The 27,939-nt window shown below is 50.0% G+C and overlaps 11 protein-coding genes across 11 annotated transcripts, besides 5 other annotated features; 6 read left to right on the forward strand and 5 right to left on the reverse strand.

Annotated features, from left to right (window-relative positions):
• Window positions 1–76: 76 nt before the first annotated feature.
• Window positions 77–547, reverse strand: UA08_07756 (hypothetical protein; the record flags this gene model as incomplete). The annotated part of the gene is made up of 4 exons (XM_020262979.1): window positions 77–94; window positions 126–158; window positions 218–430; window positions 518–547. 4 exons carry the CDS (start codon window positions 545–547, stop codon window positions 77–79), a joined length of 294 nt encoding a protein of 97 aa, XP_020116933.1.
• A 249-nt stretch (window positions 548–796) lies between these two features.
• On the forward strand, window positions 797–2,065 carry UA08_07757 (hypothetical protein; the record flags this gene model as incomplete). Its single annotated transcript, XM_020262980.1, has 1 exon — window positions 797–2,065. The coding sequence occupies one exon, from the start codon at window positions 797–799 to the stop codon at window positions 2,063–2,065; it is 1,269 nt and encodes a 422-aa protein (XP_020116925.1).
• Window positions 2,066–2,265: 200 nt separating this feature from the next.
• UA08_07758 (hypothetical protein) lies at window positions 2,266–4,251 on the forward strand (the record flags this gene model as incomplete). Its single annotated transcript, XM_020262982.1, has 6 exons — window positions 2,266–2,336; window positions 2,390–2,562; window positions 2,618–2,970; window positions 3,017–3,289; window positions 3,336–4,095; window positions 4,151–4,251. 6 exons carry the CDS (start codon window positions 2,266–2,268, stop codon window positions 4,249–4,251), a joined length of 1,731 nt encoding a protein of 576 aa, XP_020116926.1.
• Window positions 4,252–6,673: 2,422 nt separating this feature from the next.
• Window positions 6,674–6,715: a repeat region (Identified by RepeatMasker using a combination of RepBase library and repeat library created with RepeatScout).
• A 6,700-nt stretch (window positions 6,716–13,415) lies between these two features.
• Window positions 13,416–15,531, forward strand: UA08_07759 (hypothetical protein; the record flags this gene model as incomplete). The annotated part of the gene is made up of 2 exons (XM_020262983.1): window positions 13,416–13,869; window positions 13,931–15,531. 2 exons carry the CDS (start codon window positions 13,416–13,418, stop codon window positions 15,529–15,531), a joined length of 2,055 nt encoding a protein of 684 aa, XP_020117000.1.
• Window positions 14,888–14,907: a repeat region (Identified by RepeatMasker using a combination of RepBase library and repeat library created with RepeatScout).
• Window positions 14,908–14,954: a repeat region (Identified by RepeatMasker using a combination of RepBase library and repeat library created with RepeatScout).
• Window positions 14,955–14,964: a repeat region (Identified by RepeatMasker using a combination of RepBase library and repeat library created with RepeatScout).
• A 374-nt stretch (window positions 15,532–15,905) lies between the features above and the next one.
• On the forward strand, window positions 15,906–17,000 carry UA08_07760 (hypothetical protein; the record flags this gene model as incomplete). The annotated part of the gene is made up of 1 exon (XM_020262984.1): window positions 15,906–17,000. One exon carries the CDS (start codon window positions 15,906–15,908, stop codon window positions 16,998–17,000), a length of 1,095 nt encoding a protein of 364 aa, XP_020116999.1.
• Window positions 17,001–17,325: 325 nt separating this feature from the next.
• Window positions 17,326–18,588, reverse strand: UA08_07761 (hypothetical protein; the record flags this gene model as incomplete). Its single annotated transcript, XM_020262985.1, has 2 exons — window positions 17,326–17,379; window positions 17,560–18,588. 2 exons carry the CDS (start codon window positions 18,586–18,588, stop codon window positions 17,326–17,328), a joined length of 1,083 nt encoding a protein of 360 aa, XP_020116998.1.
• Window positions 18,589–20,210: 1,622 nt separating this feature from the next.
• On the forward strand, window positions 20,211–21,795 carry UA08_07762 (COP9 signalosome complex subunit 1; the record flags this gene model as incomplete). Its single annotated transcript, XM_020262986.1, has 3 exons — window positions 20,211–20,323; window positions 20,408–20,744; window positions 20,821–21,795. 3 exons carry the CDS (start codon window positions 20,211–20,213, stop codon window positions 21,793–21,795), a joined length of 1,425 nt encoding a protein of 474 aa, XP_020116997.1.
• Window positions 21,796–21,883: 88 nt separating this feature from the next.
• On the reverse strand, window positions 21,884–22,900 carry UA08_07763 (hypothetical protein; the record flags this gene model as incomplete). Its single annotated transcript, XM_020262987.1, has 6 exons — window positions 21,884–21,962; window positions 22,022–22,359; window positions 22,448–22,575; window positions 22,637–22,677; window positions 22,734–22,812; window positions 22,867–22,900. The coding sequence occupies 6 exons, from the start codon at window positions 22,898–22,900 to the stop codon at window positions 21,884–21,886; spliced, it is 699 nt and encodes a 232-aa protein (XP_020116996.1).
• A 416-nt stretch (window positions 22,901–23,316) lies between these two features.
• Window positions 23,317–24,490, forward strand: UA08_07764 (hypothetical protein; the record flags this gene model as incomplete). The annotated part of the gene is made up of 5 exons (XM_020262988.1): window positions 23,317–23,404; window positions 23,458–23,880; window positions 23,945–24,042; window positions 24,101–24,172; window positions 24,245–24,490. The coding sequence occupies 5 exons, from the start codon at window positions 23,317–23,319 to the stop codon at window positions 24,488–24,490; spliced, it is 927 nt and encodes a 308-aa protein (XP_020116995.1).
• A 124-nt stretch (window positions 24,491–24,614) lies between these two features.
• Window positions 24,615–26,418, reverse strand: UA08_07765 (hypothetical protein; the record flags this gene model as incomplete). Its single annotated transcript, XM_020262989.1, has 2 exons — window positions 24,615–26,319; window positions 26,393–26,418. The coding sequence occupies 2 exons, from the start codon at window positions 26,416–26,418 to the stop codon at window positions 24,615–24,617; spliced, it is 1,731 nt and encodes a 576-aa protein (XP_020116994.1).
• A 646-nt stretch (window positions 26,419–27,064) lies between these two features.
• UA08_07766 (hypothetical protein) lies at window positions 27,065–27,868 on the reverse strand (the record flags this gene model as incomplete). The annotated part of the gene is made up of 1 exon (XM_020262990.1): window positions 27,065–27,868. The coding sequence occupies one exon, from the start codon at window positions 27,866–27,868 to the stop codon at window positions 27,065–27,067; it is 804 nt and encodes a 267-aa protein (XP_020116993.1).
• Window positions 27,660–27,699: a repeat region (Identified by RepeatMasker using a combination of RepBase library and repeat library created with RepeatScout).
• Window positions 27,869–27,939: the final 71 nt, after the last annotated feature.

A 27,939-nucleotide genomic window follows, 5' to 3' on the forward strand; every position in this document is an offset into this window, starting at 1 on the left:
AACATGATATCCTTTTCAGCGAAGTTTGGAAATTTAGTCGCCGATGCGTTCCAGGGCCTGAGACGAGAGAATGAGGTTAGCGGTGGTCACGGCTCTGAATGAAGGTGTTTCATGTTATGACATACCTCGAGCATGACGACGGAGTTTCCTCGAATGACCTGCATGATAAGAAGAATAAGTCCGAGTTCAGAGCTAAATATACCTTCTTGAGACGTACCACCATGCCTAACCTGTCCTTTCCTCCATCAGGCTTTTCTTCGACGGCTTCATCGAGGACGATATTCATGAAGACCTGGACGGGGTTGATTTTGGTTAGTCGGCCAAGATTCGGTGGAAATATTGAATTTAAAGCACGCACATCATAGCCTCGTAGGATACCAATCACTTTGCGATTTCCGTTCAGTTGCACGAACAACCGCTTCTCCATGTACTTTTATTTAGAGAAAGTGTTAGCATTGGCATTCCCCTCGCTGAAAGAAGTTTTTTTGGCGCTGCGAATGCTTTGAAATGCGCGTACCTTCTTGAGTTCTGGTTGAGCTTGAGGCATGCTTGCGGTTTATCTGGGTACTGTCTTTCAGATTTTGTAGTGGGCTTTGAGTCGTAGTGATAGTCGATAAATAATGGGTTGGCGTGCGCATAAAGTTGTTGCGCGGTCTTTGCGGGAGAGCTCCGTCGGAAAAATGATTGGCCGGGCAGCTTTTTATGCGGAGCTCATCCTCCTGTCCTCGCCAGCTTTCCCCATCAGAGGTCGATACGTCTTTTTAACTTTCAAGTGACGACTTGTTATATGAGAATTATGAATTCGCCATTTGCAAATCGCCGAAAGCCGCGAAAGATTGGTAATGAAGATGAGGAAGATTCTACTACTACAGAGCAAGGTTCGCGAAACCCCGCCACATGTATTCCAAGATTGAAGCTTACATGCCCAGCAGACAATGGACCGGTTGTCCGAAGACCGGGTAACCTGAAATCGAAACAAAAATCCAAACTCCGACTCTCCTTCGGCCCCGGCGAAACGTCAATGGCGGATGATGGCGGCGAAGGTAGCGAAGTCGTCACTCCCAAGAGACCAGGTCTCGGTCGTCGCGTGCTCGAGAGAAACGCCCTTCAGAAAGCCACAAGTGCTAGTGGACCGAAACATCTCCCTTTCAGAGTTGGACAAGATCAGGATAGGCCGTCTTATGGAGAAGATCATCTCCAAGAATTGCGAAGCTCAACGCCTTCCACGCCCAAATACTCGGACAGTGACTCATCGGACGTGAAGAACGAGCAAAAAGCAGTTGATGTTGCGGCCAAATTTGGAGAAATCATGGAAACATCTGGTCCTATAGTAATACCAAGTGAGGCAGAGATTCGGGAGAAGAAAGCTCGCAGGGCGAGACTAGCCCATGAACAAGATGATTATATTTCCTTGGACGATCGTGAGGTCGATGAAGAGGAGGAGTACATGGCCTTGAATTCTGGAAAGGAGGAGACTCGGCTTGTCAGAGACGACGAAGATTTCGCAGAAGGGTTTGATGAGTTTGTCGAGGACGGGAAGATTTCCCTGGGGAGAAAAGCAGAGCGCGAACAACAGCGAAAAAATCGCGAGCAAATGCGGGAGATGATTGAAGATGCTGAGGGAAGTTCGGAGGAAGACGATTCGGATGCAGAGCGCAATGCTGCGTATGAGGCTGCTCAGACTCGCGCCGGTATGGACGGCTTGAGCCATGGCCGACGTGAAGTTGCTCGCCCCAAGACGCCACCAAAAGTCACTCCGTTGCCGAACCTATCCAGTGTACTCGGTCGACTCCGCACATCTTTATCAGAGATGGAGAACTCGAGAAAGCTTCTGGTTGACCGCATGGAGGAGCTCCGCAAGGAAAAGGCTGACATTGCAGTCCGCGAGGTCGAAATCCAGACGCTGATCAAGGAGGCTGGGGAAAACTATGAGAAGCTCCGCATCGAAGCCGGACTCGCTCCTGGTGAAGAGAGGTTGCTGGCGGATGTTGCTCCGGCTGATCGTGGTTTAGAGAGTTTTGGAACGTCGCAGGCCGTTTCTCGCATCGATTCTGAAGTCGAGTGATTAGCTGGTGTTCCTCTGGAAGCAACGGGCTGGCGTCGCCGCCTTCCTCGACGGAAAGAAAAAGAGAGAAACCTCCCCCGGGACTTGCATTCTCTGGATAGTTTCTGACTTTGTACTTTAACAATCTGCATTTTATTGTTGTCTTTGCATCGTGATACCCCTGTTAGTTAGCCATAAGAGAATCGATCAGTTCACTTATCATGCCACGGTCATCATTTCTTTCGTTCAGGACCTACTCCATCCGTAGGCAAACGCGGACAGGAACACTCCAGTGAGTATATGGCACTTTTCAATCGACATTTCCAGAGCACTAACAGCGACCAGCGACTCTCCCCATATTATTCCTTGGCTAGCAAGCCCTCTCGACGAGAACAATGCCCGATCCCCACGCTTGCGCCAGCGCACTGATGCCACCCCTATTGAACTGTTTTACGACGTGTTTCTAGTTGCGAACCTTGCCACATTCTCCGCAACGCACGAGATCAATAACATCACAGGTTTGTTCTGTGCGAGACTCGCTGAGATGCCAAGATGTTTTCTGACGTTTCTCAGCGGTGTGGTCGTATGTTGGCTTTGTGGGGATTATCTGGTTTACCTGGCTCCAAGTTACTCTGTTTGATATTCGGTTTTCGCGGGACTCGATCTTCGAGCGCATCTGCAAGGTCGTCCAACTGTCTGCTATGATTGGGTTCGCTTCGGCTGGGGCACGCTTCTCGACGAATATTCAAGACGAGAATGTGTGGGCTTTCAAATCTCTATCTATATTACTTTCTGGAAGCCGTGTTATGCTGGCATTGCAGTATACGATTAACCTCTGGCTTATTCATGATAAGTTGACTACGGCAATAAAGGGCATGGTTGCCATCATCGGGGTACTCTCTGTCACTGGTATCTCGTACTTAATAGTGAGTGGAAGAGAAGTTATTTCGTGGTGCATGCTGACGCACGTAGATGTACTTAACGTTTAAGCCTAGCGAACCGCATATATGGACAATCTGGTTTGTTCTCTTTCTTTTTGAGTCTCTGGTGATAATTGCGGTCTCAAATCACACAGAGGGCATTGAACTTGACGACACCCATCTCACCACACGGATGGGATTGTTGACATTGATTATCATCGGCGAGCATGTAATATCGGTGACGAGAATTGTTAATAAGATGATTGCCGGCGGAGGATGGACTTTTGCATCCTTGTTGCATGTCATGGGTGTCGTGGCAACAGTGGTACGTTCTTCCACTTTATCCAGGAGTTGCGAATCTGACTGTTTAGTATCTTCTTTGGCACTCATACTACGATATTTCTCCACGAAAACACTACGGGAAGTTACGGCAGCAGATTTGGACTCACTTGCACTTTCCGTTTCATATGTGCGTTATTCTTTCTTCTGAAGCGTGCCAAATTCTGGCTCTCGCTCTAGACATCTCGTTGAAGTTGAGGTACCTGCTCGAGACTACAAATTTTGCATGTGAGGAACCACGTCCGGCCAAAGGCTTTGCTCTCAACCTGCTGAACCGAACAATCTCGGATATGGAAATCGATTTCACCCAATCATCTCACGAGGAATTGGCTATTCACAATGTTATCGACGGGCTATGGAATCAAACGAACATCTGCTCGGGCAACAATCCTACTCAAAGCTCGACGTACGGCATCAAAGAAGACCAAGGACGTTTTTTATCCGGTAATGTTACTGTTGCTCTTTTCTCGAGCATGGGTATTACGCTTGAAGACCCGCATTCCACGAGCTCCGAGGGCGTGCAGTATGTGAAGCTATACCTTGGTCTATTAGCATTTGTCTACGTCTACTATTTTGTCACGGTAGGGTTGGAAATGGTTCATTTTGCAGTCTTTGCGTGGTTGACAAATCGGCATCCTCGCGTTTCATACAATGTGATAGCTGTGGGCTTTCGTATGATATGTGCTATGATTCTCATATCGCAGATTGCTTTTGCAAAGAATTTCGACCTGACGTATAAGTATATGACGCATCCTATTATTCTTTACACGTTCTCTCTTACTATGCTCGCTGGTAGGTACTATTGAGTCTTTGCGCACTAGTTAGTTTACATGCTAACTAGACACAGTTCTGCTGGTTGATCGTCTTCTCGACCTGCTCGCGAAGCCGTCACGAGAGGTTATTCGACAGAGCAGCACGCGCAGTACGGCGCCGATGCTGAGTCACTGAGATGCAGTTGAATAACTAACTATTAAGCTGTTCTAAATGTATGCTAGTGCTGTCTATTCTTTGACTGTCTATTTACACGGCAGTCGACATATTTATTTACATAAATGTGACAAAACCACAATATCAGGTTGAGCAATGAAAGGCACACTTCTACCTAGTCTGCCTGCCTCTGGAAGGTCCAATCGACAATCCTTGTGAGTAAGAAGTAAAAAGACAAACTAACTTAACTAATTTAGCTGGTGCTTACATTTTCTTTTTTTATCCCTGTCAACCTGTCCTACAGCAAGATTACAATACGATGGCTAATCAAACTAAAGGTACAGCCCCGTACAGCTTTAGCCTCCAAGCGAGTCTGAGGCTTTGATTTGTTGGGGAGCTAATTAAGCCATACTAGCCTTTGGACAGTGAACTAAATGAATGGCTATATTACTTATATTAACTTATTTGTTTAACTTCAGTGCGGTTCAGCCCTATGGGTTTCAGACCATACCCGCCATAGTGTAGTGGAATTGGAATCCAGAACTGACATTTTACTTTCTCCTTGTGTTTTCTTGTTTTCTGGACTCGTGCTGGGAAATGCTACTGTAGGAGAAGTTTGTTTTGCAGATGATCCAATCGAATTCCTGCGTCATGTCAACCCCGAATAGTTGTGGTTGAAACAGCGTAAGCTTATATACTTGCGGGAGTTCAAACGGCCCAAGCCCAACAGTTGGGAGAGAGGCAGCTAGCTTATTCGATAGAAGTAATAAAAACTGTTACTAGCAGTGACTACCAACTACGGACGGATTCGACATTCCGTCCGTTTGGAGCCGGGGGTACCTATACCAAGTGTACTATAGGCATGGATGTTCGTTTCTCTCAAAATGTCCCCGTCTCTTTGTCTGATAGACACCCTTTATTTCGATCAACTAGTTATACCAAATGATTAGACATCTGTAATTCATTCCACCCAGACTCCAGACCGCTGGTTGCAAACAAGTTCAGGTGTCAAGCGAGAGTCTCCACAATAGGGCTGAAAAACAAAAAAACATAGGGCTGAGCCGAATGATAGGATGGAATTGTTGTTGTTGCGTTGACGATCATGTAACGTGGCATATCATATGTCTCCAGATGATGGCCATATGCGCGATGAGTAATGGCGAGTCTATGGCCTGAGGCGGTGCAGACATGTATAGGGTCTGTTGAATGTGATTTGACTGTGGCTCACCTCGTAATTACTGATGCCATCTATTCGATTCTCACGGATTGAATATTCTCCGGATGTCTGAGCAGTAAGTAACTATGTCTCGTCTTGTAAAGTCTAGTTTGATTCCGTTTAGCTGCTATGTATCTACTGCTATGACAACTAGCCAACAGGCTATCAACGCCCATGCTTAGGATTGACAAACTCTAAGCTAACTTGTTAGTTAAGCCAACTACGTACGTACTTGACTAAACACGTGTTTGATCTAACTAACTTGGTCAATTTGAAATTTAGAAATAGGGGTATTCAGGGTCAGGTCATATTTTCTCATGCCAAGCCATAGGAAACTAACTACTATCTGCGGCCGATCAATCAGCCAATGGCCAATGGGGTATTATTTCTCGCTGTTTGAAGTGTTCAATGTCTCATTTTGAGTCTGTTCAGCTGATGATGGTAGAGACTTGTAGACGTTGATGAGTCGGTGAAGCGTGCTGCAGGAGTATACGGTCTATCCGTCCTGTCGCCTCAACCAGTGTTTTAGATATGTATAGTATATATTTTCAATACATTATAAATTTCCAACTTAATAAATGACCCATTCACTTGTATTATGCAAACTCGATCGCTTTCGTGTACAATCAGTATATTCAACAGAATGAGTGACGTATCTCCGCGTCGACAACAGCGCAGGACAATTACCCATTTAGGAAAGCGAAATAAACCTAACACCAGGCAGCACTGAGCATTGTAGCAACAACAAGCATTAGTCAAGTTTAAAATGCATACAATGGAAGCAGACCTGAATACGATGCTGCTATCACAATAAACCACATCATTCTTCACCCTTGCATATTCAATCCTCAATACCAAAACCAATATAAATCGAGCATCCAAATTGGAGCCTCAAAAATCGCCTTGACCCCCCTCATTTTCCATCTCGTGGCTCTTCTCAATTCTCATTCGCTCCTCGCCCTCTCCCAGAAGGGGAGGGGAGGGGAAAAAAAAATAAAAAGTACATGCATGCATACAGGGGCTAGCGTTCCATTGCATGAATGCGTATCTATCTATCATCAGGACAAAAGAGAAACCAACAACGAGCCCAATCACATCTTCCTGCTCGAGCATAAATTCAGAGAATTTAGTATGAGCTTTTTTTGGGACGCGGATTCTCGATATACGTATTTCTTTTCTGGCCTTTGGTGACACAATGCGTGACACATGGTTGCACTCGTGACTCGAGTGCATACGCACGTATGTATGTATGTATGTATGTATGTGTGTCAGTCGTCGGGGCATCGATCCAAATTCGGATCGAGACTTGATGCGTATATAGATACCTTCTAAACAGGCAGGTGGTTTGTCTTTTCACGTTTTGAGCACTGAAAAGCATGTATTTATTGACCTGGTATCATTCCGGACTAATCACCTGCAGCAATGCATGGCATACTATTAGGTTTGGATTGCATTTCGGCATCGCCGTGGATGGATGAATGGCTATAGAACTGGTCTGAATAGAAATTGAGTATACGGCGTCTATTTTTGTGATTACTCGACGGCGTTGGGGCCATGCACTCCGAGACACTGGTCTGCAGTGAATGAACCATTGTCCTGGGTCGAGCGCCACGAGGCCGTTTTGAACGGTTTTTGCTATGGTACAGTTCTGGTCTGGAATGGGATGGATTTGCATATGGAGCTAGCTGGACGGTCTGTCTGTATGTTACGGTATGTCAAGCCGTCGAACTAGGTATTAGTGGCATTGATGAGTATATTAGGGGCGAGTGTATGCTATTGGTCAAGGAAATCAGAATTCTAAACTTGGTCTGGCGTGCTAAGAGTAAGCAGACTATCTATGATCATAGGTAAGTAACAATTAACTCCGCAAGTATATAACTACTACGCAGTCTGACAGCAGATAAGGAAGATATGAGCGCACTCCAGAGTACGGAGACGACTGATATCACTTCCCCTGGGAGGTGCAGTAGCGTATCGAAGAATGGACTTGGACTTGTGATAAGGCAGACTCGGTGATACTAGCGTCTGCCTCTAGTTACAATACGTTTCGGCGTGATATACTAATTCACCCCATCTGTAGGAATCTGGATTCAACCTCGAATTTTCAGGGTTTAGTGTTCGTTATGATTATACACGGTCGTTGGTACGGACTATCTGATACATTGAGACCGAACGGACTTCTCTTCTCGGCCAGCGAGCCCAGAGCCGCACGTTGCTACTCAGCATAATAATAGTAATAATAATACATCTATAGTTATATTCACTATAGCCAACTAGTCATAGTAACTACGCATGTAGTAAATGAAGAATATAATGCCAAGTTCACCGCAGGCCAATCACGCGGCAGCAAAACAAGGTTAACTCTAGCGACTTAACCTTAACCCACGCCCCGCTAATACCGTCGCATACGGCGAGATTACGGGTGGGTTGTTTTCCGCTTTGGGCAACTCGTGTGTTGCCTAAGGGGGTTAGAGTATTCCATATATTATTCTTCATTTCATTTACTTAAATTAACCACGGGGTAGTTACGGAGTAGTCGTATGCTATCAAGGATACATACTCCCGGCTACGTAGTAGAATATGGTAGGATAATATGGTAATCTCTGTTAATCCCTGTTAATCTCGTATAGCTGTACGAGTTAACTATTTAGTTAGGTCAGATCATATAACTAGGGGAGATAATAAACAAATCGGCTAGATCTCGGTCTTCTACAAACCACGGAGTGCCGAGCGTACCCCGACTCCGACTCTTATATCCGGAGTAGAGAGGGTACCGTTCAACAGTATGACATCATGCTCTATACATGTATACACATGCGTATTGTGTCTACGATACTCGGCGGATACTAAGTGTTGACTTGACCAGTACACTAACATTAGCAGCAGTCATGGCATGTTGCACACATGACCGTATGTATGTAATGTATAACTATCTCACCCGGTAAGATTGAAATTACCCGGTCATATTTTAGTCGATTTTAGTGTCGATATGCTATTTTTGGATTTGCGCTTAGCAGGATTACTAGCGCGATACGCGTATTGACTCGATGAAAATAGTGTTACTAACTGCGGCACGAGCACTGCCATGATGATTAGATGTTACTTGCAGCTTAACAGGCTGTGTAGGGCGAGCAGGAATAAGTTAAAGTTAAGAGTATGACATGTGCTCTATCTTTAGCATGGCCGACATACTATATCTATAGTAAGTATACTAAGTTCTAACCCGGATTATATAATATGATAGGCAGCGGGGTAGTTAGTTAACTATGAACATCTCCGTGGTTCTCCGTACGGAGTAAATAGTAAAATACCATCCAGCCAATTGCAAACCTGCAAAAAAATGGAATGCAAGGCGTGATATAACTCAACGCGCGGCAGTAAACTAAAATAGATTATACCCATCAATATCAAATGAAAATCAAGTCTATCACGTGCGAACTACGCACGACTCCTGCAGCCAGCGATGCATACGGACTTGTCCGTACCGGGAATGCACTGCACCTTTTTTTATTTTCTTTCTAGAATTCTCTAATCCCTGCCGCGTGCATGGGGTATGACGCTGATCCCTGCCTCATTTTTTTGGCCTTTCTAACTTCTGAGAATGTTCCGTGTAACCGCGATGCGGGGTGTGGTTGGTTGTGTCGTGTGTGCCTAATCACAACTTTGCTATTAACTAACTAGAATTGAGATGATCCCTGCAGGATTTACTCGAGGGCCGGACGGAGCATGCACCGTACCGGGCGAGGAGATGGGGTCTCGAGTCTATCTGATTGCGCGGAGGAACGTGTTATCTGTTCGTTCGTCGAGTATCTGAATCTCTTATAATTAATATATTTATTTAACTAACTAGTTAAATTCTATGAATCTATGGTCGTGACAAATACGCTCGGCCTATCACTGCTTTGCAAGCGCGTCTGTGCGTCTTCTGGAATGTTTCCTTTTCGGGCACTATACATACATACAGCAGCCAGTCCTGATCAGAAGAGGGAGGATATGACAGAATTTGAGACCTGACGTGGCATGCACTCAGATTCAAATTTAACAAGCACGGATATTCCTATATGTATTCATGGGTGGTAATAATTACCGAATCGCCAATATCTTCTACCTGTGCATGGCAGAGGTGAATACGTACGTACGAGCATTCTCCTCCGTACTTGCAGCATCACGCGGAATGCTGTCTGAAACCCCAGTTCCACTGTCCATCCCTTTGTCCTGCACTAGATAATACAGATAGACCCTGCTGATGAGCCGCCACATCGGCCCCATGCAAGCGTAAATTGGGACGACCATAGTATGTACATTTCAAACACGACCAAAGGGGGAAAAAAAAAAGGGGGTTCCCGTCTGAAACGACGCAAGTATGGCGGATCCGGGTAAAACCGTTCTTTCTGCAAGGGTCCATTCCTAGACATTCGTGGCGAAATAATGCACGCCCCGGTCTCGACATACATGATACATGACGCGACATGTTAGGAGGCACGTGGCTGGGACCTGAAAGGATGAACAAGGTCTGACAACTATGTACTCCCGTACTATTCAACGGAATGGTCCCTAATTACGAGGAGTAACTTCTGGAGTTGTCTTTGTTTGTCTGTTCATCCGGACCCCAACGCCAAGCCAGCACAAGCACTACTCAGCATCGAATATCCCCGAAAAAGAAAAATCATATACGCGGGAACCTTTTCCAGATCAACTCACTACGCACGTAGTCACTCTAGTTATACTTGGTCGTGGCGAGGCTTCCACCAACCTTCTAGAAAAATCCAGTACTATCTTCCCCATTTTGCGCGTGACTATGTGACCATGCATGGCTGATCGAGGGGCGGTATCGTGACGATACATGACTACCCATGTCCCCAAGCTGGTGGTAGTGACTCGTGAGTAGGGCAAGTTGGTAGCGTAAACAGGGGGGAGAATCAGTCATGATCTGCAAACGCCGCGCCAGAAATACGGAGTAAAATCTAACTCCGCTTAGCTAGCTAACAGTTCATGCACTCACTGATTTGGCTTGTTTTGTATATGTCTCTGAATAGTGATTACTGATCATATCTGACTACTCCGTAGTGATGCATGTGCCCTGTACCTGCAGTTCCTTGGTACTTAGTATGCTATTTTGACGTCGTTGACTGAGCTGCCACTGTAACAAATGTAACCGGAGAATAGAGCATTCGCTGTCATAGTATGAAATCAGCCAAGATCAATCAAATCAAACCAAATGATTTGACCTGCCTAATCCAGTAACAGGTACGTACTCCGGAACCGGAACCGGAACCAGGAAAAACGTCCCAAACTCTTGTCTGTACAAAATCTTTTAAAGTTGCCCTGGCGCATCTGATTGGCCAGCTCGTTAATGACCATGACCAGCTTTGGCCCCCATCAGAGTTACGGTACGCGTATGAAAAGGTACTATATGTATCAATCAGGCCACCTGCCGCAGCGTTATTGATATCGTAATTAGCTACGGGGTCCATGCTGTGATTAATTGTATGAAAGTCATATACACGCAGTAGTTACTCTTACGCGACGTTACACCCTGATGAATAATAAGATGCCGAAAAATGTCGAAAATTTGTGGAAGGAAGAGTGGGAAAAAAAAAAAAGAGGAAATGGTGCCTACGGCCTACCAAGAGTAGTTAGCCGAGCAGGTGGAGCGGACATCGTCGGTAGCGATATAATGGCGAAGTTAGTCGTATATATCAATCCACGTTCCAGGGTCCCCGATTCCAAATAGAATCAAAATAGTTTCCGCCAGACTAGACCGCACATTCAGCAGTCACCATACCCGGCAAAAGGTCGGTCTAGCAATGAATACCGCTATTCACCGGCATCAACCATTACACAGACAGACACATTGTAGGCGAGAGTGACACGGGTGCAGTACCCAAGAGTCTTTCCATCTTCCATGCTGCTACCGCATTTGGAAATGCATGCGGTCGCTCCAAAGTCTCAGACAAAAAGAAAGAGAGGAAGCGGTGAAAAACGCCTCGCCTGAGCCTCGCATGATGTCATGGTGTGCATTAGCGCGGCGCCAGCAGCACCCCTGCACCCAATCAGGACGAGGGGGTGCGCTTTTGCCGGATGCTCATTGGCCAGTGCGCTGTGGCTAGTGCAACCCGAGTCTGGGCACAGGGACGCTAAGCTGGTTTGGGTGGGGTTCCCTCACCGACCCTCAGAAAGATTTCGGGAGATGAGCGTCTAATAGTTCTTTTTCAACTATAGGATATTTTATATTATATATTATATATTACATGTTATATATGGATGAACTACGTGGCGCGTAGATACGTATCTCCATTCAGCAATGCAATTTCCGCACCGCCGAGCCTGTTCATGTAACAAATCGCTGTCAATGTTCTGCAGACGACTGCTAACCAGAGTATCGTATTACGCTTTCACAGGACGTCTTGCTCAGCCTTGTGAGCTGCCAAGCCACCCCCCACACGCATGATCGCAAACGCTGCCCAGAAGCGGCTAGTCGACGGAGTGTCCGTTGCTTACTTTACATACCGAACAATCTAACTATAGCATAGCATGGTGAGCGTATACATTATATGGCTATGGCACTATAGCACGATATCAGTACATCAGTACATCAGTACATACACTTATATAGATAGATAGATAGATAGATAGATAGATGTATCTATTGAATTGATAGTGAATACAGACGGTCGGAATCGCACACTCCATCCGGAAGTCGCTCGACGATCCCCGCGCTCCCATTGGCCTCTCCCCGTGTTCCGCGTGTTTGACAACTTTGAACTGGAACTTTCTCATTCTGACCAACACCTCATTTACGCGCTGGTGGCTGTGATTGGGCTGGCATGTCTTGGCGAGGTTGGCTTGACTACGGGTGAACCAGAGGCTCTGCTGTTTCTATTTCTGTAGTAAGTAAGCTGACAGAACGGAATACATAGATAGGTATGTGAGGCTCAGACACGCGCTTCCGTCGAACCAAGGTAGATCGACGAAAAATAGCATTCTTTCCGTGCCCGAACAAAGCGATGCTTTGTAAGGTTAGTCATAATGCGTCTTCATGAGTGCTGTTGAGGGGAAAAATGGGCACGGCACCATACAATCCTGCAGACCGTCTCGTCGTGCCCCTCTGATTGGCCTGCGGCCAAAGTCCCTGCTTGAAACATGGGCTCGAGGCGGTCTAGCCTAGCCTTGCAGTAGGTTAATTTTCACCCTCACGCGTATGTCGAGCGATATTAAAAAAATAAACCTCCGGTCCCGTTGATAAATTTCCAGAAATAGACATAATTGCGAGCAATACTGGAAACTTAACGGGGGGCTTGGACTCTGGAAATTACAGTCTAACTAATTAAGTAACCCAACTAGCCAGCAAGCAGGGCTACACTCTGTACTATCGAGCCTTACGGCGCAGCGCGGTACGGGAATGTAATCCTGCCAAGTGGGCAGCGCCCGTATTGAAAGGCGGCGCGGCCATTGGACGCGCGCCGAGGTGTGAGTGGGGCCCGCGCACCCGGGCCTTCCCCACTCCTCTCCACTGGGAAGCGTCCACCACGCTAAAACCACTCCCCGGCCCCGTCTCCACCGCCCGTAATCAATACGGTATGGCGGTATTTGTTGTGTTGTTGTTTTTGGCTGCAAGGCCCAGCGTGCTGGGAACTTTTTTTTTAGTTGAGAGTCTAGTCGTCGCTCGCTCCGTAGGGCAATCAAATCACAGGCGTACATTTAAATTATCCTCCTCCGCCTCGTGAGTATTTGACATTTATTTCCCCTTGCCTCTGGTCTTCTTGACTTCCAAGTGTCTCTCGGCTTGCGCATTTCGAATCCGACGACGATATCAGTGAGTGAGTGTGTGTATGGTGGTTTGAAACTCTTCCTGCCCAACTCCGTCTGCGGCTCCTGCCAGCAGCTTTGGTGAGTCTCTCTTCTCTTGCCAGCGGTCCAGAGGAGTCAACTCGACGCTGACAAACCCGCTCTAGTTACAAGTCACAACATGCTGGCCCTAGAATCCTCCCGCCAACAGCCGTTCCCCTATTTCGCGCAGGATCAGATCTCGCTAGACGCCGACGTGATGGACTCCTACGGCTTTCCCTCGATGCAGCAGCAGCAGCAGCTGTATGATCCGGCGCTGTGGATGGAGCAGCCCTCGGACCTGCACAAACAGCATCAGCAACAGCAACACATGCTCTTCCCCAACTCCCCTCCCTCCATGGCCGCTTCGCACTACTCCGCTGCGTCTGGCGCGTCGATTGCCAGCGCCTCCTCGTCCGCCATGGGCTCTCCCTACTCCGGCGCTGCGCACACCTTCCAAGAGTCCTGGATCGATACGGCCAACGGCTTGATGGGCCTGCCCGGCGGCGGCGCCATGATGCCCGAACTCGACTTCAACCCCATGGCCAGCATGGATGCCGACTCGACATTTGCCGCAGCCAAATTTCCCACCGTTGGTATGGCTGGCTTGCCCCCTGCTTTCATGGCTTGCAATTTCTAACATGTATCTCAATTCAGACCCCACGGCCATCCACCACGCCATGTCCTACGCCGAAGACCCCCGAGTCTCTCTCGCCCATTCATCAGGCTTTGTTTCTCCTGCCCCAATCGGCTCCCCGCTCCCCAGCCAGAATCTTTCATCCCTCTCGCAAATGCCGGTAACTTCCTCGCCGTATCTGGGCACCAATCTGGGCCACCAGGTCCGAAGCACCAGCGTGGCAGCCAGTCTTCACGAGCGACCAGCATCCATCATCTCCGCACTCTCCCCGCGCTCACACCCCAGCCCGGCCGCCAGCAACACCGACTTGGAGGACAACGAAGGGCGCGAGAAGCGGCGATGCCCCTGGCCCGACTGCGGGCGCTCCTTCAAGGACCTCAAAGCGCACATGCTCACGCACCAGAGCGAGCGGCCAGAGAAATGTCCCATCGTAAACTGCGAATACCACCTCAAGGGCTTCGCTCGCAAGTACGACAAGAACCGGCACACCCTGACCCATTACAAGGGCACCATGGTGTGCGGGTTCTGTCCTGGCTCCGGCTCCGCGGCCGAGAAGAGCTTCAACCGCGCCGACGTCTTCAAGCGCCATCTCATGTCGGTGCATGGCGTCGAGCAGACCGCGCCCAACTGTCGCAAGCGAAGCCCAACCTCCGGCTCGTCATCAGATCAACACAGCAGCAGCAGCAGCAGCACTAACAACAACAGCAGCAACCAGCAACGACAACAAAACTCGCTGGCTGGTTACAGCGAAGATGCAACTGGTAAATGTTCCACTTGCTCGGGCACATTCAGCAATGCCCAAGACTTCTACGAGCATCTGGACGACTGTGTCTTGCGCGTCGTGCAGCAGGAAGAACCCAGCGAGGCCATCAATCAGAAACGACTGGCCGAAGTCGCGGGCGACGAGGACGTGAAGCTGACCATGGAGAAACACAAGCTGCTGGATACAGCGAGTCCCATGGACCGCAGCGAGCAATATGACGAATATAACGATGATGACAACAACAACGACGATGACGATGCTGGTGCTGACGATGCCGACGAAATTAATAATAACAACAACCGTAATAAAGCCGTAGGCAGCAAAGCCGCCAAATCAAATAAATCGCGACCGGTCCTCGGTGCCAACAGCGCCGTGGGCAAAAACAGCAGCAGCAGCACCAACAAGCCTCGCCCCATCACACGCCGCCGCGGCAACAGGAACAGCTATCCACAGTCCTGGGGCACGCCGGTGGCCAAGATGAAGACGAAGAAGCGCGTGATATGCGCGTACGACGGACCGCGGCGTCTGCTGAAAGACGAAATGATGCTCGACAATGAATACGAGGTGCGCATCCGTCTGGCCAGCGGTGCGGGCGACGGCACCAACCGCGCCGCCTACGTGACGGATCTGGACATGATGAGTCTGAAGCGCGTGGACGGCATCTTCAGTGCGACAGAAGAAGAGCGAGGGCCCTGGATGATGAGCGATCAGCAGCAGCAGCAGCAGCGTCTCATGGGCCAGCCAGCCGTGCTTCTGCCGGAGGTGACGCAGGTCGACGACTTGGGCATTGATATCGATGAGCTGATGGCCTACAAGGAGAACCACCACCGTCCGTCGGCTGATGGGCTGTGTGTGTAGCGCTGTAATTCATTATGTCGTTTCTTTTTTTTTTTTCTTTTCTTTTCTTTTGGGCATGACATGAGCATGGAGCGTGTTTTGAGCGAATCAACTACTAACTACGTAAACTAAACTATGGGATGGGATATTGAAAAAACATGATTTATTTGTCTGCTGTGATGTTATTTATCTATATGCTTTATTGAAGACTCTGTGCTAATACCGTTGCTTGTCTTGACGCTGGCAGTAGGACATGACTTTGATCAATTCGATACCATATCTTCTAATATGTCTACATCTGTATATTCATGAATCTCATACTAAGTACCTAGATCTCGGCTACATATGTTACCCCGCAGCCAACTCTTATCACCTTCACACAAACAAACGATACAATGCTCCTGAGCCTCCCCGAATCGCTCCCCTCTCTCGTTTCACGCCGCTTCGTCGCGGCCAAGGAGAGCGGCGCTCTCATCTTCTCCGCGACGCAGCTGGCTGTCTTGCGCGCGCGGAACAACGGCGTCGAGTACCAACTCCGCTACTGCCCAGCACTAGCCAAGAAGCCCGGCCAAGACAGACAGAAGAAAAAGGAAAAAGAAGACACAAAAAGGCCAGATCCATTCGACAATCCGGCGGCAGCCCTGCTCATCGCTGATATTCCTAGTACTGCTGCAGGTGGTGGTGGTGTTGGCGGCCACCTCCTAATCCTCAACAAATTCCCCGTCATCGCGAACCACTTTATTCTCGCGACAAGACTGTTTGAGCCGCAGACTGATTTGCTGGGCAAGCATGATTTGGAGGCTGCGTTTGCCTGTGTGAGGGCGTGGCGCGCAGAAGATGATGAGCAGAAACGACTATTTGCATTTTTCAACTCGGGCGTCGAGAGCGGCGCCTCGCAGCCGCACCGACATTTGCAGTTCCTGCCTGTGGAGGATATGCGGGCTTCTTCTTCTTCTTCTTCTGGCGTAGCGTGGCGGCCGTTGATTGATTTGCTTGAATCTACAACGACGACGACGTCGTCACAAGTTGGCGTCGATTCGGGATTCAGGATAAGACACCTCCCGACACTACCATTCCAGCATTTCGCAATCTCCCTCTCCGAACAGAAAGAAGAAGATCTGTCAGCCGACGTTCTGCATGCAATGTACCTCTCGCTCTACCGCGCCGCGCTGGTCGCAGCGGGGATATCCGATGTACACGAACTGCACCGCGCGTCGGGACCGGCAGCGATAAGTTACAATCTCGCTATGACGGAGGAGGTGATGATGCTCTGTCCGCGAAGGAGAGAGAGCGGCTCTCTGCATTCGTATTTTGGGCAGGACAGAAACGAGGTTGTGGAAGACGGAAAAGAGGATGATGTGGTCTCACTCAATGGGACGATATTGGCTGGCACGCTGATGGTAAAGTCCGAGGAGCAGTGGGATCGAATACGGGGAAATGCAGAAGTGATCAACTCGTTGCTGGCAGAGGTTGGGATTCCCTATACTTAGAACTTGATAGATAGTCTATTGCCAACGGCAGGCATCTAATTTCTAGCTAATATACATTGACAAGAGTCTGAAAGAAAAAAAGAAAAAAGAAAAGACAGCGTGAAGGAAAAATTACATCAAAAGATAATGCATGCAGGAGCCCTCTACTAGCACATTATCAGCATTGTGAAAGAATAGTCACAGAGTTAACGTGTTCACACAAGAAAAAAAAAATAACTTGATGGCGAGCCTTTATTCAGCCATGCTCTGGGCCTGCTCATCACTTGTAATCTCAAACCACTTCTTCTTGCATGTCGCATTGCCAAAGCGGTAGGAGCCACCATTCTCAGCTATAAACGTAGAGACCTTTTTCCATGGCACTTTCACTTCTGGCTGTGAGCTGGTGTTGTCAGTAGCAGTAGCAGCAGCAGCAGTAGCAGACATGGTAGATCGATGAGTTCGTGTTTTGGTGTGAATTTCAGCATAGTGCTCTACCCCACGGCGAAGGAGGGTGATCTGTATGAGAATAAAAACCTGGTTAGTGATGATATTCTATATGATGATAGGGAAGAAAGCATACATCTTCAGCTCTCCAAACAGGCTTGCGAACACGTTCCTGCTTAGCCTTGGTGATGGTGCGATAGCGACCACGCAGTGTGGACTCTGCCTCTTTAAAGTTGCCCCTCTGTTTGATCTCGCGATATGACAGGCCGAGGCGCTTCGCTTGCAGAAGAAAGGCATCCTTGGCCTCGGCATCGGACGACCGGGGCGCCCTCAGAAGCTGTCTGGCTCGCAAGATGTCGGCCGTATCAGCCAGGAGTTCGTCGTCAGTGACTGGTGACGGCGAAGACAAGAACTCAGAGTCGTACGAGGGGAGGCCGCTCATGGCTACGTCCTCGCTGCTGCTGGCTGCGGACAACATCATCATTGTGGTCCTGTCTGGCGAAGCGTTGCTGGTAGAGTGGCTGGGTTCACTGGCTCGGTGGCTGAAGATGCTGTATGGCTGCGGGGTTGGGATTTGCACTGGTCTGGTGTGAGGATAGTGTATGGGCGTGCTCCCCTGGAGGGCATTTGGGGTCACTGTTTCTGGGGCGTGGTGGCCTGCAAGCATCCTGGGCATGCCAGGGGATGGGGCACTGTGAGAGAAGGTCGATGAGAGACTCGTGCTTGGGACCATGGAGCCATAGGCAGAAGACGGTTGGTAGATTGAAGACGAAGAAGGATACTGATGGTGGATGGGGACGTAGGCGCTTCCAAATTGGCTGCTGGTGGTGTTGCTGCTAGTAGCAAAGCTGTCTCCCATGGATTGCCAGAACACGTTTCCACTGAATGGGGATCTCAACACGGTCCTGCCAAGCTGAGATGCCTGAGAGGTCTGCGAGGGAGGCTGGGTGGCGTATGGGTTATTAGACACCTGTGCAGGAGGAGAGGATGGAGGATGATGGCTTTGCATGTTTGAAGCCTGCCAGTCGACAGGAGCTTTGGTGTCCATCAGGATGTAGGAAGGATCTTGATCATGAAAGTAGGAGGGGGCTTGGTGGTTGAAAGAAGACATGGTAGAGAGAAGTTCCTGGCGAGGGTCGAAGTCGAGGTGCTCTGAGTGAGACATGTTTACATACAGCGCAGCCACACGACAACGACGGTTGCTAGGTGATTCTCACTCGCTCTCACTTGCACAGATGACACAAGCACAGATGACACAAGATCAGGAGAGAGAGAGAGAGAGAGAGAAGATGCAGAAGATGAAGCAGCAGCAGCAGAAGAAGACGAGATCGTCGAGAGCAGCGTGTTGCATTGAACTATTGACGATTGACTGCCTCTATTGTCACGAGGTGAATGCAAACTGAGATGAATGTCATGAATATCAATAAGTATAATAGTACGAGTGAGGTATTGTAGCAGACAATCGAGTGTTGGCCATTCAAAGTCTGGTATAAACAGACATGCCTCTCATATATAGTCTACCACCAGCATAAGTCTCATTTCTTTTCCCGTCTGCCAGATGACGAGTCTGCTTCAGAGAATTAAGGGCACACAGGCTATGTGGATACATTTTTGGCTTCTCCTTTCATCCTTCTAGGTACTGCTGGTAGTTAGGTGTATGCCTATCGGAAGTCTGTACACACGTCCGATTTTCTGCGTTCTTTTGTCTGGCGGATTTCGTCTGATTGGACTGCTCTGATCAGCCTTGTAGATGAAATTGAGTCTTTCTAGAAGACTTCCTTCCAGCGATTGTACCTATGCATGTAGTTCTTCTCTGGACCGATATATTCTCCTAGAACATGGACAGAACCTTCCACAAAAGCAACGAGACGAGTGAAGAAAATGCAAAAGCCCTATTTGGGAAACACCGCTAGACATAATAGTCAAGCTACATACTCAAAAGACTGATCGTCGACGCTTTCGGGAATGCTCTCGGGAATAACCATCAGGAAATCCAATGCCTGGATAGAGACCGACCTGCAGATACATGTCACACCGTCCACCACGTTGCGATCCTGGATCTCTTCTAGAACGTGTCTTTCTATCATCTCAAATGCATGAGATCAGATGTCGCAGATCGCGTATATTTTGATATGGCCCGTCGATATGCCGCGTAGTTGACGAGACGACAGAATATCTAAACAGCCGTTCTCCTCAAACGTCCACACTGAAAACCTAGATCCGAGTCATCTGCACAGCCTATTGTAGTCTGCTGCTAGTTGCGATTAGGTGTGTACTCACAAACTCTTCAGCGCGCGGAAGCAGATCCCCCCGGTTCCGCGTTCCCTGTTGCAGCTGCAGCTGCATGCAGCCTGCATGATGAATGGACGAACGGAATCCCTGTTCTAGACTGCCGATGCTAGGCAGGATGTGGAAATAGGTATGCCGTCCAGCGTTGTTCTGTTGTCGAGTCGGGCTGTACATACATGTAGATTGAGGCCGGAAAAAAGACGAGGGTGCCTATTTTCTCGCCGGGGTGCGTGCTATATTTGCTGCTTGGTCAATCTGAGCCAGAGGCTTTCTCTGCAGTCATTCATTCGTTCAGGCTGGCCTGTATATGTAGGTAGATATAGGTATAGCCAGATAGATAGGTAACTATATGTTCTCTATAGAAGAGTAAGAGCGGTGTAACAGGCGGTCAAGTACTGCCGGCAGAACAGCTGCTCCCGCTAACAACGGTGACATTATCAACTATCTTCATCTGCTTCATGTATATCCTTCTAGATGCTTCAGAGTCAGCTTTGTGAAATGACGCCGTCTATGACAGAAGCCTCCAAGCCGGGCTGGAGTTTGCCGGGAGACCTCGCGCTGCCTGAGGACGCCCAGATCAGCTACATCAAAGTTGACGGTACTGTCCCTTGGTCTGTATTCTGCCAGTCATGCTGACTTGCGTCGTTTAGGAACGCCAAAGTTTGACCTCGATTCCTACATTGCTAATTATAAAGGTACTCTCTATTTCCCTGCCACTACGGCGATCTTCCGTCTGACAACTCCCGAGCAGGCCGCACACGCTTCGAACGCTTATTTCTCATCGGCAAGTGCTCAACGGTCCTCTCGTCCGACGCCCTCAGATTAGCAGTCGCCGAAGCCAAATCCGGCAAAGACGTCAAGCGATACGAGCTTGCTATCCAGGCATTCAGCCAAGTCGCGCCGAGCGATCCCGATGCAGCTTTTGACAAGCAGTGGTTCGAGGCCACGAAGCAGACAGTGCGCGCAGAGACCGATAAACTGGAGCACGAGTTGAAGGGATATAAAAATAATCTAATCAAGGAGAGCATACGAGTATGTTTGATTCCCTCGGATCAGAACGAGAAAGGTTTGATTATCCATATCAGACATGTGCTAAACTGTATAATAGATGGGCACCGACGACCTGGCTTCACATTATCACGCCACGGGCGACCTGGCCTCAGCTTCCAAAGCCTATGCCCGTCTGAAAGACAACTGCACTACACCCAGCCACTTTGCAGCCATGCACCTCAAAAACATCAACGTCGCTATTGACCGTGGCGACTGGCTCGGCGTCCAGCAGGCCGTTGCTCGATACAAGTCAGGCCCAAAGCCAGAGGACGAACAAAGCAAAAACTCACCCAAAATATGCGCCGCAGCAGGACTAGCGCTGCTCGGGCAGGGAAACTATCTCGACGCCGCACACCAGTTTTTAGCTGCTGAGCCCACTCTGGGCGACACGTACAACGAAGTCCTCACCGCAAATGATGTAGCCGTGTACGGCGGACTGTGCGCACTAGCCTCCATGGATCGAATCGAGCTGCAGCGGCGGGTGCTGGAAAACAACCAATTCCGGAATTACCTCGAGTTAGAGCCTCATATTCGCCGCGCCATCTCGTTTTTTTGCAGCTCCAAGTTTCGGTCCTGCCTAGATATCCTGGAAGAGTATCGTGCTGATTACTTGCTGGACATTCACCTCCAGCGCCACATTCCCGGATTGTACACTCAGATCCGCACAAAGTCTATCCAGCAATATGCAGTGCCCTTCAGCCGAGTGTCGCTGGAGGCGATGGCCAAGGTCTTTGCGCCAGAGGTTGTAGGCGGTATTGCGGCGCCCACAGACATCAGTTCTCCGTTTGTGCAGGAGCTGATTAGACTGATTGAAAACGGCACGCTGGACGCGCGCATCGATCTGGAGAAAGGCTTGCTGGTGTCGAAGCACACGGATCCGCGCAGGGATGTCATCAAGGAGGCGCTGGAGAGTGTACAGGAGTACGTGAATGAGGCGCATTTGCGGCTTATTAGGACAAATATCATCAACGCTGGGCTGGAGGTGCGTGCGCCAGCAGCCATGACGGATGAGGGCGTGTTGGGTTGGAGTTGACTAGTCAGTTAACTCTAGACAAGACATTTTACACATGTTACGAGTCATGACCAGGTAGACGAGACAATGAAAGATCTTTATATAACAATCACAATTTAGCGTCACTGCTAGCATGCAGCTTAAAATCATCCCACGGCAAACCCAGGAAATCCCACATATGATGAAACCTATTCACTCAGTCAGACAAGCCCAACAGCGAGAGCAGAAAATATATATATATACTAACCGATCACTCCCCCAAAACGCAGCCCCCTCTCCCTCCCCATCAAGAGCAGAAGAAGGAGGAGTCTTCACAACCCAAAAAAACGGCGCCCCAAACGCGCCTCTGTCAAGAGCCTCCTGCGTCCTCGCAGTCAACTCGTCCTTCCACTTGCGCTCGCCCGCGGCATGCATAATCGCACGCACCTGCTCGGCGGAGAACTCCTCCAAAAGACATGTCTGCAACACGTCTGGCTTCGACAAATCGCGATGCTGGTAGAAGAACCATTTCCAATACAGACCGAACACGGCCTCGAATGTCTCTCGGGTCTGGGTCTGTTTTATGTACGTGATTGCGCGGAGGGGCTATTCTCATGCCGGTCAGCCATGAAATAAAATAAAAAAAAAATCACCAAATTTGTCAGACAGGGAAAGGAAGAGAGGTGTTAGTTACGAGTATCGTCAGAATTGGGAAAAAACTCGGCGGCTCAAAGGGCGGGACATCAAAGTAGCGAATTGCGCGGCGGAGTTCGAGTTGGCCATACTTGGATTTTGCGGCGATTTGCCAGGGAGGTGTGTTTCCTGTATTTGCCTTAGATGCTGATATACACCTATACCTCTGAACAGAAAAAGAGAGAAATACCGGAGCCGTTCATGATGCCGCCCAGGAAGATGGGATGGATTCTACATCGTCGGTTAGTCTTGGTTCCAGCTCATATTTTCTTGCTGGCTTTAAGCACTCGACTGAAACGCCATGGCTGGCAAGGACACCGCGCAGGCGCTGGAGGTGCACGAATGCAAAGTAGGAGTATGGCGAGACTGCTTGGTTAGCTATTGTATGTACCCCTAGGTAGGTAGGCTGGTCAGACGTACCAAAGTCGTAGTAGGCGTGGATTATGCCGGTCATTGCATGTATATAAATGTATGTGTAGAGAGAGAGAGAGAGAGAGAGAGAGAGAGAGAGATGTATATGTATAAATGTGTGTATGGATAGATATCGATGGAATAACGAATATGATAAATTCCAAGGCGGAGAGAGGCGCTTGTGTCTGGGCCGAGGCATCTCTACTATCACTATATACCTAGGTATGCGTCGACTGTACGCATAACAAAGCTCAAGAATGTGTCTACATGAATTCAGATTTATACACATTAAATTATACAGGCTCATTATAACTATTTACCTGAATTACTTATGCGAGCATAGCCGCGTTGAGAACCTCGGCCGATCACTCATCACATATCATACTTGTCACATATCAACCCAGTATCTACCTCTACCTCTACCTCTACCTCTAGTATAATACTCAGACAACCTTGGAAATGCCCAAACCAGTCGCCCTCGTCATCGGCGCCTCTCGCGGCATCGGCCGACAGATAGCAATTGACCTTGCGCGCAATGGCTACGCTGGTACATGCATACATCCTACCTACGACTGAGGATTCTAACGGATGTGTATACAGTCGTCGTCGCCGCCAAGTCCACCGAAGCACAAGAAACAGATCTCCCCCCCTCCAGCTCCAAGCACTCGACCATCACCAGCGTCACTCGCGAAATCAACGACATACACCACGGCACCGCAACCGCCATCCCCGTCGACACGCGCTCCATCACGCAAATCGACGCCCTTTTTGCGGCGGTAGAGCGTCTCCACGGACGCCTAGACGTGCTCATCTACAACGCCGGCGCAATCTGGTGGTCGGCCGTGGAAAGCACGCCGGTGAAACGCTTCCAGCTCATGCAGCGCGTCAACCCGGAGGGCCTGTATGCGAGCATACAGGCGGCATTGCCCCTGTTTGCGCGCAATGCGTGGCGCGGCAGGATTGTCGTGGTGTCGCCGCCGATTTATTCGCGGTTTTTTAGGGGGAAGACTGCTTATGCTATGGGTATACCATATACCATATGCAACCAACCCTCCCCCCCTAGATAGGTACAGGCTAACAGGAACAGGCAAAGTCGGTATGAGCGTCTTGACGAAAGGATTGGCTATGGATTTTGTCCGGCAGGGCCGGAAGGATATGGCGATTACCAGTTTATGGCCTGCGGTGGTGCGTTTGCTTTTCTTTCTGTACTCCCTCTGGAGCAAGATTAATGAGTAGCAAGCAGTCCATCGAATCCGCCGCGACAGAGGACATGGTGCGCAACGACCCATCGGCACAGAAAGATCTGCGAAAGCCGGTATGATCCGTCTCTTCCTAGTATACTTACTGCACAGTGAACACAACATAATCAGATGATGAACATGCATAGACCATCTTCTCCGACGCAGTCCTGGCCGTGCTCAACGCACCCGCGGAATCAGTCAATGGCCTGCTAGACCTCGACGAGGACTTTCTGCGGCGCACCTGCGGCGTCACGGACTTTTCAAAGTATGCCGTTGTGCGCGGCAGTACGCCGCGGCGGATTATGCCGGCTTCGTTCCCCGTGCTGGAGGTTGAGGAGCAGGACGATGAAGGGCGGAGGATGGACAGTGTGGTGTTGAGGGGGAAGATTTGACCTACATACATACATGCATGTGTATTGATATTGATATTGATATTGATATTGACATGTTTGAATCGTAATCTCGTAATATGCTATACAGACAGACATCCTGATCATCAGTCATAACAGTCAAAAGCTACATCATCATAAACACCAAATCCGACGCCAACTCTGGAATCCGATCCAACAGCTCCCTCAGCCCACCCCCCGGCGCAGGAATCATGCTCACCCCCGACCCCGGCCCATGGCTGGGCGACGACAGCACGGGGATCGCTGCCGGCGTGTACGCCGCCAATTCGCGCATCTTGCACGCCGCATACTGCGCCACGAGCTTGCGCAGTTCGCACTCGCGCAGCTGCGTGGCGGAGGTTTGCGATTCGGGCTCGAAGCGCGTTGTGTTTTCGTATGTGTAGCGTAGGATGTCGAGGAACATTTTGGCGTGGGCATTGAAGCGGAGGGATTCGGTTCCTTCATCTTCATTTTCATTTTCATCTTCATGCTCGTGCTCATGGCCGTGGCTTAGAGGGTAGTCGACGAGCGAGGTGTGCAGTTTCTGGAGACAGAGCTGCGCGAGGCCAGAGATGAGGTAGCGCGTGGCGAAGACGTAGACTTTGGCATGAAACAGAATGTAGGGGACAACGATCAGCAAGGGCTGTGCTGCGGCCTGTTTGTGGTCGTTGTCATCGTAATCAACAGGCTGCTGCGGCTGGTGGAAATAGTCGAGTGCTGCGAATTCGGTCCATGTATTCGCGCCCCTTTTGCGCGGCGCTGCAGAGATGCGCTGGCTGGCAAAGGATGTGTCTATCAATGGCTGTACCCTGCGAGGGGGTGTTCTCTCTCGGCCGCGTCGTCTGCCACTCGGGGGAAAAACAGGCTGATCCCACCAGTCTCCGTCGCCATCCTCCTCTCGTTCTCGCTCTTGATACGCATCAGCCTCGCCATCATCGCCGGGATCCGTCTCAACAGCGCAGTCAGCATCGTAGTCCGGTCGGGCCTGCTGAATCACAACCACCTTAGTCTCCTTCCTCTTCGGAGGGACCTCATCTCTAACGTCAATCGGCGGCGTAGACGGCGGAGTCAAGCTGGTTGTCGGCACGGCCTCTTCAAAAACAGCCGTCGCTGCGCCTGCATTCTTTCGTTTCTTCTTCTTGTCCTTTTTGCCGGCCTTTTTGGGCACCCATTCTTCTTCCGCTGCTTCCGCATCTGCGCCTGCGTCTTGGTCTTCTTGCGCTGGCGGATCGTTTTGACTACCGACGTTGACAACTTCAGCGGGAGGAGTATCCTCCCGGAACGAGTGTTCGTTCTGCTGCTGCTCGGCCGGATGCGCAAAGGGATTGTCCCACTGATCCGCCGCTACAGCGAGCGGCGTTTCGGCATATCTGCGACTTTGGCCGTGCTTCGCATCCAGCCGGTCAAAGGGCGGCGGCGTCGGAGCCGGAGGCGGCAAGAATGAAGCCGACGACTGGGCGCGAACGATACTGAGAGGTTGTAGCTGCTGCTGCTGCTGCTGCTGTTCTACAGCACCAGACGCAGACCTGGACCCAGTAGACTTGGAAGAAGACACCGGCGACAATTCAGCGGCGGGTCTGGTTGGCAGCTGCAATTCGCTCTTCTGCTCCGGCACGGTGTAGTTGCCCGTGTATGCGTACTGCGTAAAGGCAGTGAAGACCTCGACCTCCTCGTCCTCGAGCACGGCGATGCGATGCTTGGATTCGCGCGTGTGCCCATTGTTCATGAGATCGTCCAGCGGCCTGGAGACATGTTGGGCGAGGGCGGATTGGATGGTGAGTTTGGTGTGGTCTTTGCCGACGAGGAAGGTGAAGGGGGGCGAGGAGATGAGTCTGCGATGTTATTATTTTTTTATTTTCTTTGCTCTCCTCCAGGCACATCTTGAGAATGTTACCGTCTACATACCTGGTGAAATCCGGTAGTCTGTTCATCGTGGCGAGCAGCTGCAATCTCGCTGGGTAGCTCGCCGAGCAAGAGCAAGAGCAATCAAACAAACAATAACTGGGAAAGAAAGAGGGGGACCGGGAAAAAGAAAAGAAAACAACAAGACAGGCAATCACGAGACTTGGACCATATCGCGCAAGCTCATGCCATCCAGTTCATGCAAGCGAAAAGAAAAAAAAAAAAGACGTGGGCGGCGCTGATGGGTGAGTTGGGAGTTGCTAGGCGACGTGCACAGATCACCAACAGTCGGTCTGCATCGACTGACTTAGTTATACTGGAGGATGCGCTGGAGCTCTACAGTCTACACCGCGCTAGAGAGTGAGGCGAGCGTGACAGCCGATGACGATAAGGCCTGGCGATGCCATTTGGCGTGCTATTTGGTGTTTGCAGCGCGTGCAGGATGGATATGATTTATGCTGCTGCATGGCTGTTGGTTATTAGCTAGCTACTTGCTATCTACATGAACGACGGAGAACATGCATGTCGGAAGAGCTGGATGAGTGCCCAATTTGAGACCGACATGCCCAATCGAGTGACCCACAATACAGTCTATACCACTCTGTATATAGACCGCCCTGTATATAGTCTGATTCAACTAGTTAGTTAGTTAGGTGGGTAGGTAGGTACAGTGATTCAATGCACGATGCGAATCTCGCCGTGCCCCGGCTCCCACTCGCGCAGCCCATCCCTCAAACTATACCAAAACCTCAAGCGCACCGTTTCCCCCTGCGCCGTCTGCAAATCGCCCCCGTCAAACGCCGCGCTTAAGCTGCGCAGCGACGCCTCAATGCGGCCTGCATTCTCGCCCCGGAGCCGATCCACAGTGGCCTGCGCCTCGGCAGCGGGTGCGCTCGACAGCTCCTCCACTGTCTCCTGCACATCCATGATTTCCATGAGCGTGTCCGCGTCGAGGGCGCCGGCGTACCGGGACGCCCCGTCCTCGGCCAGCACGTCGATGCCGTGGAACTCGGCGAGCAGGTACTGGGCGCGACTCAGCGGGTCGGCCAGCGTGCGGTAGGCGTCGTTGATGCGCGACGAGAGCGCCTCGGCCCGTTGCTTGTCGGCGCCCTGCGGGAACTTGTCCGGGTGAATCGCGCTTTGGAGTTGGAGGAACTCGCGTCGTAGCGTCGCGGCGTCGATGGTGAAGGGAGACTGCGGAGGCGGGCCGTTGGGAAATGTGGCCGGAAATAGCGTGTAGTGGTTTGTGGCGTCGGGTGCGATTGCGCTGGTAGTTGAAGCAGCAGCAGCAGCAGCAGCAGCAGTAGCAGTCTTCTCAGGGTAGGATGGTCTGGGAGACGAGGCGAATCCGCGTCGTTGCGCTGAAACGAGATGGCCGTGTCGGCATAAAAGACATATTGAGCGCGAGGATAGGAGCGGGCTTCTCACGGGGTGGGTGAAGAGCAGCCTTTGCGGCCGTAGCGCAGTAGCTCCTCGCATGATAATCGATAGAAGTCGGAACTCTGAACGAGAGTTTACGAAAGAGGTAGAATTAGAAATTTGGAGTTTTC

Source organism: Talaromyces atroroseus (assembly GCF_001907595.1).
Source record: "Talaromyces atroroseus strain IBT 11181 chromosome Unknown scaffold_12, whole genome shotgun sequence".
Classification (NCBI taxonomy): Eukaryota; Fungi; Ascomycota; class Eurotiomycetes; order Eurotiales; family Trichocomaceae; genus Talaromyces; species Talaromyces atroroseus.